The 12,382-nt window shown below is 39.7% G+C and overlaps 1 protein-coding gene across 2 annotated transcripts in view; it reads left to right on the top strand.

Moving 5' to 3' along the window:
* The window catches only part of LOC124149860 (cardioacceleratory peptide receptor-like), a 112,396-nt gene that overhangs the window by 12,149 nt on the left and 87,865 nt on the right, over positions 1 to 12,382 (top strand). The window contains exons 2-3 of one of the 2 annotated variants that reach the window (XM_048382532.1): positions 827 to 894; positions 1,321 to 1,803. In XM_048382532.1, the coding sequence (XP_048238489.1) occupies positions 1,696 to 1,803 (108 nt within the window). In that variant the 5' untranslated portion in view covers positions 827 to 894; positions 1,321 to 1,695. Of the gene's footprint in view, positions 1 to 826; positions 1,804 to 12,382 lie in introns of both variants that reach the window. The other variant, XM_048382533.1, reaches the window with a different exon arrangement.

Raw genomic sequence — 12,382 nt, 5'->3', positions numbered from 1 at the left:
TATACAGCCTCTTGCCTATCCAGGCCAATAAACCTGATCTTGTCTATTTTGACAAATCCAATGAAATCATTATATTATTGCATTTTCTGTCCCTTTTGACACTAATGTTATTGACAAGATGCAGGAAAAACATGGCAAATATGCAGTCACGCGTGCAACCCAAGTACCAAGTTGTCCGACTCCCCATTGTTCACGGTACCTCCCAATCTGTTTACTGACATTGGGAGAGTACCCGGATTTTCTACCAGGAATACAGCCCTTCTGGCAATCTAGGTAATGCAGAAGGCTGCAGTGTTGGGGAGTCTTCACATTCTCAAAATAGTTCTGGGTGGGTTTGACTAGGCCCATTCACTGTCTGGGCTGCGTGTGGGGACAACGGCCCTGAGCTGATGGTGAGCCTAACCAGCCTGACTGTGCCAGGATCACCCAAACCCTCTTTGCTTCATTTTTTAATTTGAATCTACTACTACTACTACTACTACTACTACTACTACTACTACTACTACTACCACTACTACTACTACTACTACTAATGGCGATGCTGCTGCTGCTGCTGATGATGATGATTCTGATGATGCTGATGACGTGATAATAATAATTTAAGAATATCACTTTCTGCAATTGAATATACCAGAATATTACCGGGTCAAAATAAAGTATGTATCACACCTCTTATATGAAATTTATTATTTTATCAACTAATATCCCTTGTCCGCAAAGACAAGATTTTCATTATGAGACACATACATCCTGTCTTGTCCTGCCTGATGTCACAGCTGGGATCACGTTTCAAATTGAAGTCATATATATTTCATCTATTTTTCAGGGACCTGTCAGGAGTCCCCCGCACGGCAGACTCGTATGTTGCGTCTCTTCACCTCACAGCAGCACAAGGTATTACAGTTGTGGAGCTGCCAGAAAAGGATATCCGCTCGTGTCTATAGAAGCAGTTGCATCCACCGAGGTCCTTTAAATCTTATAAAAGCCTCCCGAAAACTGATTATTTTTCACGGACTTTTCACAACCAAGAATATCACAATATCATCGTCTTTTGTCACTCCTGGGCATATTTTACAGAGATTTCCTTGGCGTGCCGGAGAACAATTACCAGCTGTTAAACCTCTGAATGTATGCCCAATTTAGCGAAGTGTCAGGAACCAGGCTTCTCCATGCCTCGGCCTGTGAAGTGTAATATGGTCTCATTCATTACTTTCATCACACGCCCCTCTGTTTATTGCACTGCGGATGAGACTTCTCCAGCCTTTGCTAATATACTCGGGATTTTATTAAGATGCTAAACGTATTTCTTCTTGCATTTAGGGCGCCAGCAGTACAACAGTGAGTGTTGTGAAATGGTGATGGATTAGAGACTTCAGATTGGAGGATTTTTACTGTGAAAAAATATTGTGCCGGTGTTTCTATAGACTCGATGCCAACAATCCAGTTGCTTCTCTGAATTCAAAGGGTCTTTCGGGTTTGCCGCTTTCATCGAATTATTGACAATAAAAACAGTAACAAATTCCAAACAATAACATTTCTCCCGAACTGTCCAAGGATCAAAGGACCTTCAAGTGACCATCGATTCGCCCGTGTTACGTCAATCCTTTGCTGTTGAGCTGAGATTTACTGTAGGACGTCGAAAACGAAGACATTTTGGAATTATTTGTGATTTCGGAGCGGAATTATCCTGCTAAAATGACGACACCATTATCAGCAACGATGGTGTATGACACCGGCGTCAACGACAGTAACGTTCCAACATCAACGAACGCTACACCAACTGACGTTTTTTACTTTTACAAGGTATGTATCGAACCTATTATGTTGTAAAATATTTGTATTCAAACATGTTCGCAATTGTTGCCAGTAACTTTATAAAAGATGAAAACCATTTTAACCCAATCCAGTGATCGACATCATGAGCATCGATCCAAAGCAATTGGAACGATGCCATGGAATCATCGAAGCCACCAAGCAGGATCACCAGATCCATATAGTCGCCTCTTACGACAAGCATGGGTTCCTGGGGCCTATAATTCTAACCCGGAATCCCTAATGGTCTGCGTCACTTTATCTTGCGTTGGTTGCTGTAAACCCCTGATCAAATAATGTTCTAATGAAGACGAAATGAGGTTTGCATGAATCGGCATAACAGACACTTACTCGCGGCTTCTCAAGCGCAAAGTGTGAGATGAAAGCTAGATATAGAACATCTTCCTTGTTAATTTGATCATTCGAAAATTGGAGTCATTTTTGTGAAAACATTTCTGTTGATGGATGAAAATATTACACTGATTCTCTGGATTCTGATATTTGTTTTTCTCTCTCTAAATCGTTTAGTTATATTATGGGTATGTATTTGAGTAATTTGCCTGTATTCAAATGAAATACATCATTTTTTAATCGGAATGCGATTTTAGGTGAGCTGGGAGTAAATCCACGTAACTAATTTCACATTGTACTCACATGTTAAATGTCATTCTAACTTTTATAGCTATTACTGTGTGAATGAACACATGACAGTGTCTCAGGTAACAGTTAATATAATCTACAGTCTTCCACCGTACCTTATGCACACAACATAATACTTACTGTGTAATCTGAAGTCTGAAGATGAGGATGTATACGCGAGATTACAAAGCATCTAAAATGCTCATATGCTGTATGATATGGTTTGATTCAGTTTAGTTTAGTTATTGTGTGTTTAGTTAAGTCTTACGACGTCATAGAGAAGGGTGGCCTTTGATGGTTCTATCGAATAGTTTGAATACCTTACCAATATATAGATAGATTATTAACCGAGTGTGTTTCCGTGTCGTAAATAAGACTGTATAATATGCGCAAAATGCATATTTTATATTCCTGATATATGATATTTACTATTCGGAAACACACACGGGTAATAGCGTAATTACCATATACTGTCATGTTTAAATTAATACATAACATCACCTAATTTAGCAGTTTACAAATACTTGGTTTGAGTTAATTGCCCAATTTATCATGTAGTGTCCAATGACTTGCAGCTATATTTGTCTGCAGGAACAGAGTGACACGTTAGGAAACCTCCATCTAAGCATATTGATAATGTAAGTCAACAGTTTATTGAGAACGAAAGCATCGATGAATGTGTTTTGAAATTAGTTCTTGGTGGGCGACCTCATCGGATGGTGATACCAAGTTTATCGGATTTATTTATCGCACCAATAATACTAGCCATTATAGGACAAAATGTTTTTCCATCTTCTGTCCTTTTGATTATAGTCCTTTGATGTGCATGTAGGAATCGTTTACGATAGTACAGAAATAGCAATGTGACATCTTCCCCACAAGGGCTCACAAACGCATGACCTCGGTTAATATGCTGTCACGTTTCCAATGTGTGTGCTTGAAGATTATAATCGTTTCAAGATTCATGTAACTGAAAGTGGATATTTTACAACACTTTACCTTCCTCACATCATTTTGTTCTGATTATGAATCTTTGAATATATGTGCATTCATGGCCGATCTATTTGTCCCAAGGCCGAAACCTCTCCTTTTGAAATGATATAAGCGCCAGCCCAATCTGGTTCTCTGTTATATTTGCGCGGCCACAGCTTGTGACATGTTGAGGCACTACTAAAACGGTTGTTTAGTATCGAATATCCCGAACGAGCACATGTTTCGAAGTGATTGTTAGTTTAGAATAGTAACATATGTTAAGTCTGCAACAAGAACATGAAAACCCCATATAAAACTTTCTACGCCAGAAAACAACTGGGTTAACATCGAATTAATGCAAACATACTTCATTTATCAATCTTTAATGTGCAATTTCCCACGGCATTATTGCAGCATTCAAACATGGGCTTCAATGTAATAAAGACGAAGATAGTCCTACACCATACGAACATCCCTTGACAGGCCTCTCCACGCATCTATAGTTATTATTAGACCTCAGTGCCTTTACTAATCATTTAAGAAGATATAACGTGCAGCATAAAGTAACTAACTTTCGTTTGTATCAACATTTCCTCTTTATTCTGATTCATAAGAACAATTCTGACCATAGTTAGAAATGCAAATCTCCCATGCATTTATCACCCAATCAGTTGCTCAGTTGCAAATATACATACCAATCATCGTAGTTTAAGAAATATAAGATCTACCTTATTATTCTGTCCCTTATAAAATGTGTCCATCATTAATTTAAGTGACATGCGTCATCACAGGTGTTAGTTATTTAACAAAATGCTGATACTCGTGCTCTTAAAATGGCACCAATATCACGGAATTTGTCCCAACCTAATAGGAATGATAATTACTTCTCTAGAAGGTGTGTATGTACCTAAATATATGCATATGATATGTGCATGCGTAGCTTCGTCTGGTTTTGGTGACGCATGATGCTGCGTGAGGCTGAGCGGATCGGTTAACCATCAAAATGAACGCTGGGTACAAAACAGTATATCAAGTTGTACCCAGATTTCAAGATTTTAATCAAATATTTTTGAACATTAATGCAAATGCAACCTCAAAAGAATTTCTTGTGGATATTTTTAAATGCTGTATTTATTTATATGTTATTATGTTTAATAGAATACGTTATACTCCTGAAAAAACATGCATGTGTAATGCAATATGCACAATTATACTTTATAATTATTTTATTTATGACTTTATGCTATGCAAATATATGCTGAAGTACAGAGAATAAACAATAACATTATTGATTTGTTTTTGTGGGGATTCCTAAAACCATCATTTTAGAATAAGGATAAAATAAAGGCCAAGGTCCTGTGAATTTCAAAAGGAGATTTTTCCATCGTAATCAACTCAGCATGAAGTCTTTGAATGACATTTAGAAGTGATGCACATAAGGAAGAGAATTTATGGATGTCAACCATTATGAGGAACACAACGTTTCGGAGTATATACTTTCACCTGATGAAGGAGTAAGTATATACTCCGAAACGTTGTGTTCCTCATAATAGTTGATAGCCACAAATTCTCTTTCTCATATTAGCATTGTCAAAGCAGACTGGATGTAAACACTGTCAGTCAGTTCAATGTAAATCTGTTAATACCATCATCATTATGGTGATTGAAATTAAGTATAATTTGTCTTTAATTTATAAGATGAAAACATTCAGGTGGTAAGTACCCTTGAATTTGTATCTAACTATATCAAGGCACTTCTGTGTCTTGACAAATATGATTCAAATATTCAAAATACATCTTTGCCACAGTAATATCTACCTTTTACTTATCATACCTGAGATATAATCATGATAACAGGCAACAGGCAGCCATAAACCATTCATACAATCGTTTTCTACACCATGCACCAACTGTGTTGCAAATACCAAAATAGCTTTCAGTCACTGTGATTTTCATCTCTTTTAGGTTGAACATTATAATTATAATGATTTGTCGTTACATGGTCAGTAAAATTGCTTGACCATACTTTTTACCATCTATCTCAGTACTATACCCACGAAATACGTACATGTTGCTGTCAATATTCACAATTTTCTGACCAATCTACATGCAAAAGACCTTCACCTTTCGCGTTCCATCACCTACAGCCGTTATACTGAACTGCATGCATATGGTCAGATCAGCGATAATACGACATGCATATGGATACGAAAACTACCATTAAAAGTGTGAAATGCAAATATCCAGAAAACGTCAACACTTTTAGTACCGATCGCAAAACGTGGACAAGACAACCTGGAATGAACGATCAGCTGATACGGCCGCCTCGCTTCGGACAATGGTGGTTTAATGCAGTCGTGGTCATTCCTGATGTATCACTGAATCACGTGATATATATTGCAGGACATGACAATAGATATATCGTTGTTTAAGAGAATATACTGACCATACACCAGCCCTAACGTTACCGATAAAGGTGAAGGCTGTACTGCTTAGCCGTCAGATGGAGTGTCAGGGTTACATGTACCACTCGTAAGACGCATATCACATGTGTAAGGTTGGACTTGATGGATCAGAACACCTAGTGACGGGAAGTTGAAATAGATATCCTATTGCTTAAACTTTGAATTTGATATTTAACAAAATATTTTGATGAGGTTTTTTAGGAAAGGATTAAAACAGTAGTATGTCTCGTGGTTTTCCAACAGTGCCGCACACTTATTATCATGTTGTTACTTCACTACTTCACCTGTGATGATCTGGGTTAGAAAAGGTCTTCGGCAACCCACGCTTGCCCGAAATAGCGACAATGCTCGTCGTAAGAGGCGACTAACGGGATCGGGTAGTCAGGCTCGCTGACATGATGGATGCATGTCATCTTAACCCAAATGCGTGGATCGAAGCACATCATATCGATCACTGGATTGGCTGGTCCAGACTTGATTATTTACAGACGGCTGTCAGTAGCTTGAATTATTGCTGAGCTTGGCGTTAAAAAAAGAAAAAAAAGAACAGCCTTTACGCACCCAGCAACTGTTCAAAATATATTAACTCAGCACATGGTTTGAAACTTGGTGTTAAAACTTACAGTGGGATTATTGAAAACTTCTGGCGGGATCCGATTGTTCCTGGTTCGACCAAATGCTTGGATTGTCACCAACAGTGCATGTCTCCGGTCTGCGTCACATTTGCTCCCATATTACACTGATGGAAGATGGCATAATCGAACTACTGTTCTAAACTCCGCACTTCCTGTGGGAAAGTCTCATTGATCCATAAGAAGATTATCCTTGGAAAATATTGACAGTTGTGTTCTACGAAGCATAATTTCATTGAATGAAATCGATTGTGAAAGTTGTGTGAGAAACCATTCCTTCAGCTTCACTTTGATGTGTTAGTGTGTGCGTGCCAGGTGGGCGTTGTAAACTTTAGGTCCACAAAGGTATCATATAAATATGGATTGAAAATATGCTCTGGACAATATATATGGTACATGTGTTGGTCTTGTGAGTGAGTGAGTATGGTTTTACGCCGCTTTTTGCAATATTCCAGCAATATCACGGCGGGGGACACCAGATTTGGTCTTGTGCGAAGTCTCATTCTGACCATTGGACACTGGACATATTGATGCCAAAAAGGAAATTTGATCATACAACAAAGTTTTAGACGATATAAAGCTTACGCTTGTACGGCTACGTTGATAAACATATGCATGCACGTGTGTGTGAATCCGCTGCTTTCCAGCACGCCATATACAGTGGTCATTAAGGACCTTGGATGTTATCCAGTTGATGTATTGTGACCGCAGAGTGTGAAGGAGTGCTTGTGATGCATGCAAGAACGTTAGGTATTGTGAAAAGGTGAGGTGAGGTCAGGTGAATTGGGGTTTAACGTCGCGTTCAAGATTATTGCACTTATATAACGACGTGCATGCACGTGTGTGTGTGTGTGTGTTACTGTGTGTGTGCGTGCGTGCGTGCGTGCGTGCGTGCGTGCGTTTGTGCGTGTGTGTGTGTGTGTGTGTGTGTGTGTGTGTGTGTGTGTGTGTGTGTGTGTGTGTGTGTGTGTGTGTGTGTGTGTGTGTGTGTGTGTGTCTGCATGTACCAGTCCAGACTAATGCTGGTTTTATAGTGCTGGCCACTGAGATACCATGCCGCAGTTTAACATGAATTCCCAACTCAGACACAGTATACAGACTCCGAGCCGACCATTCCTTGTTTATCCTCGTAATGCAGAACATGAGGCAGGGTATCAACAAGTACCATTTCTTAATGTTTTGGGGTTTGACGCTCCCGGGGATCAAACCATCGACCTTCCGCTCTCCGGGCAGACACTCCATCCATTAGACAACGTGGGCGGACTTGTGTATAAACAGAAATAAGGCTATTATTACAAACTTTGCATATTAACAGAGAGAGCACTCAATTGTGATTGTTACGTCCATGCTATGACATGACACATGCAGGAATGTGAGACATCGTCTCTATGTGAGTGGTTGAATGACTTGGATGTTCAATAATACCACAGTGCGGCAGCTTAACGTAGGAGGAGAGCCCAAAGCGATGCAGATCATTGATGTTGTGTCCATAAAAGTAATTTGCCGAATATAGTGGTTGTTTAACCCGATTCAAACATTACAGGAACTGTCAGTTCTCGTGAGCATAATCCCGACTTTAAAATGACTTACAATAGCTTTGTTCAAACAAATGCGGTACTGTAAGAATTTAGGCGCTTTCACTGGAGGCATAAAAAAGATAAGAGCCAGCAATTCCGAAGGGACGAACACTTTCGCGTGTAAATATCATTCAAGGCTTCCCCCGTGATACCAGCGTTGTGTCGATAGCGTCGCATTCTATATCTTCTCCAGAAAACCGCCGGCACGTTAATAAATGATGGATCCAATACGATGAAATCACAATCGGCAAGACACAAAACATTGTGGTCACTACAGAAGATACCACAAAATAACATCACTCAAGGCTGTAGTTATCTGTTGCTTATTGACATACACTTCATTACGCGTTCATTAATCACAAAAAGAAAATAATTTTTTTTTATGTGTCTCTGGTTTTTGATTGTGCAGAGTTGCTGAGGGGCGCAACATCTGTTATTATTTCCACGTATGTTTTTGTTCGTTTGTTGATTTACGCCGCAGTCAGCATCATTCCAGCTGTAAAACTACTACCTGTTAATGAGAAAGTCTGGGCTAGAAGAACCAGTGGTTTATAATACATTCAACATTACACGACGTCGAGGCACGATAACATGCAATCAACCACGTCACAGAGTTTGATCAACCAATTCATATAAGTCGCATCTAACGACAAGGTACTGGATACCAATTCTATCCCGAAACCAGACAACGCTAAAAGTCATGAAAGCTGTACGTTGTTGACGTAAGTTACCATACATCAACGTCAAACAGTCGTTCTTGACGTGTCAAGGTCGCGGGACGCAACCAGTACCCCTGTCACAGAAATAGAAGGAGTCTTTCGTTCGATAATATCGGCCATTAGGAGTCACGTTAATGTCACATTTGTTAATGATGCGCATTTAAAATAGTTTTGTTTTCGATTAAGCTCGACAGTGTGATTACTTAGTCGTCAGCATATATCCTCACAGCACGAACGTCTGGCAATATATTTGAATAATGATGATCAGCATGGGTTAAGGCATGTATGTCCGCTGGGAGAGCCTCCACTGGCGTCAGCGTTAATATTCCTTTCACTGTTTCCCATCAAGTTATACAGACCGTTTTCCAAATTCACACGAAGCCTCAGCTTTGGTGAAAGTATAACAATTTGATAATAACGTCTATGTTAAATATTTCTATCCCAACAATCGTATTGCGCAAGGGAGCTCAGCATCTTCAGCGTGACAAACATGTAGACCAGAACTGAAGCTTTGGATATATCCAGTAACACTTCAGTGGTTAGATTATCATAGTTAACGAAACACTGAATTCTTATTTTCCTTGTTTCAAACGTTTCTTCTAAACGTGATATTTGAATTCCAATAAATTGTTGAATGGAAAGGAATTAAAAGTAGCGTGTCCAAATACAAATCACATCATTCCTGTATGATTGTGTCTTTACCCTTCACGAAGCCCAAGACAAACCTTGGATGCTCGCTGGCGTCTACCAGATAATCAATCAAACTTCTTTCCTGAAATACAACACATCACACAAACTGAGTTATTTGCACAAGTCTCGCAACTTAAGAAGTTTTGTGACCTTCCAGAATAAACCGAAGTCCAGATATTTCCAAATGAGGCTTTTGAGGTCATAAGACACCAGACATGGAAAAGTGGTGATTGTCCTCCATGGAGTTGTTCATTTTGGTGTGGGCGTTGGGGTAGCCTAGTGACTAAAGGGTTTTATTATCACGCCAAACACCAAGGTTCGATTCCCCATATGGGTACAATGTGTGAAGCCCATTTCTGCTGTCCCCCGCCAAGTTATTGCTGGAATATTGCTAAACGCGGCGTAAAACCACACTCGCTCACTCTTATTGTTGCATTGATATCACCAGTTTTGTTTGGCACACATGATACAAACAGAACAATAACATGTGTCACATATATGGATGAAGTGAAGGAGTTGTTCGAGCTTTGAAACAGTAGACAGCTGAGAAGGCTTTCAGAGGTTCTTGTTATCAGTCTATTTACATATATTTATATGGCGACGTTTGAAGAACGTATTTTGCTGCTGAATGGTGTACATGGAGATACATTTATGAAAGTGGAAAATGAATATTAACAGCTCGAAACATAACGCCCTCCAAGGTGCTACACGTAATTTGACTTCCCTCAGCATTCATACAATTAGTGCTATAAGTACAATAAATGTAAGTTTCCAATATGTAAAGGTTCGTTCATCCTTGTTTTCGACACATATACTACTCGTTTGCGGTGCTTGGGAACCGCGAGTTCATGGTTTTTGCATTTGTTGTGACGGGTACCACAGGTGGGGCAGGGTACGCTCACCTGATCGCGAACACCTGGTGTCATCACTGTTTGATAGTGATTCATAAACACATGCTCATGATATAGTCGGATTCGTGTAATCGACTCTGACTTTGGCAGAGATTTCTTATGAATATGGAAAGGGTTTTGTCGCTTACAATTAACCAAAATGATAACGTTTAATGCCCTTTGCCATTTGTGGCTTTTCTCCCAATAAAGCTGACACGTCGTGATATAACTGAAGTGGTTTTCAAAGTGGCCTTAAACGCAACTCAGTCGCTTCATTCCAGGGCAAGTATTTAGTTGATTTCTCTTATACCATTCAAAGCAGTTTAGATTATCACATTATATTATAAATGACTCGTGATAGAGAAGAACAGCAAATTGAAATTGTCATAACTCGATGAATGGTATCAGGAGTTCTTCTGTTCACCAGACCAAAGTTGTCAGTTTGTATCTCAGGCTCCCGCCGTGAGTACATTTTATCCAGTGGAAACTCCGCGGGCTAATTGTGTAGGCGTTGAACTTCCTAATGACGATGATCACTGGGGCGTTTAATGTTCATTGATTCAGATCAAACATATCGATCTCACGAAGGCGTTAACTATATTAGTATTCGTGTCGTACATCAATGAGTCGACCAGAGAATCACATTCCAATTTTCTCTTCCAAGTATCATGTTGGATGAATGCTGCATTAGATGCACTCTGATTCTCATGAATTATAATAACACGATTACGGTTAATGAATATGAACTTGATGCTACACGGCAAACCTTTGTTGTGTTCTTGGTGCCAAACCAGGGTGAAAAAAATGATATTATCAGTGGCGTATTTAGTTATGGCCTACCGTTCGACAAACTTTCACAAACCTTTGAGAGCTAATAATTATTTACAGATTAAAATATAATGATGCAGCAAAGAGGGTTTGGGTGATCCTGGCACGGTCAGGCTGGTTAGGCTCATCATCAGCTCAGGGCCCTAGCCCCCTCTACACGCAGCCCAGACAGCGAATGGGATTTGTCCCATGAAGCGCTGCCTAGTCAAACCCACCCAGGACGTTTCGGAGAATGTGAAGACTCACCAACACTGCAGCCTTCTGCATTACCAAGATTGTCAGACGGGTTGTAAATCTGGTAGAAAACCCGGGTACTCTCCCAATGTCGGTCAACAGATTGGGAGGTACCAAACCTAAGGCACCGAGAACAATGGGGAGTCGGACAACTTGGTACTTGGGATGCAAGCGTGACATTTCGAACGCGTGGTCGTTTTATTTGCCATGTTTTTCCCGAATCTTGTCAATCACAGTAATGTCAAAAGGGACAGAATATTCAATAATATAAATGATTTCATTGGATTTATCAAAAAGGACAAGATCAGGTTTGTTGGTCTGGACACGTCTGAGGCTGTAAACGGGCCTATTCCAAAGAATTTTATATTTATCATTTTTCATGACGCCCTCTACATATTCTGGGTCGTACCATGGATGGACCTCTGTGTCAAAACCACAAGCATGGCGAAGACGGTAATAAAATGATCGAGCTACACCATCATGTCGCTTAAGATACTGTATTTGTGCCAAAGCTGGGCATCAACTGACAATGTATTTAACTGTCTCATTAATATCATTGCATAATCTCCATTTCATATTTACATTTTGATGCAAAATCACACATTAACGGTTTCGAATGGGACGTAACTGGTCCTGAGCAGAAAACAGAAAACCTTCTATTTCACTTTTCCGACCAGCCGACATCGGAACCACAAGCATGGCGAAGACGGTAATAAAATGATCGAGCTACACCATCATGTCGCTTAAGATACTGTATTTGTGCCAAAGCTGGGCATCAACTGACAATGTATTTAACTGTCTCATTAATATCATTGCATAATCTCCATTACATATTTACATTTTGGTGCAAAATCACACATTGACGGTTTCGAATGGGACGTAACTGGCCCTGAGCAGCAAACAGAAAACCTTCTATTTCACTTT

Source organism: Haliotis rufescens, unplaced genomic scaffold (genome assembly GCF_023055435.1).
Source record: "Haliotis rufescens isolate VD_foot unplaced genomic scaffold, xgHalRufe1.0.p SCAF_4, whole genome shotgun sequence".
Lineage (NCBI taxonomy): Eukaryota > Metazoa > Mollusca > Gastropoda > Lepetellida > Haliotidae > Haliotis > Haliotis rufescens.
Note: the sequence above shows the minus strand (reverse complement) of the source record. Positions and strands in the feature narration are given on the sequence as shown.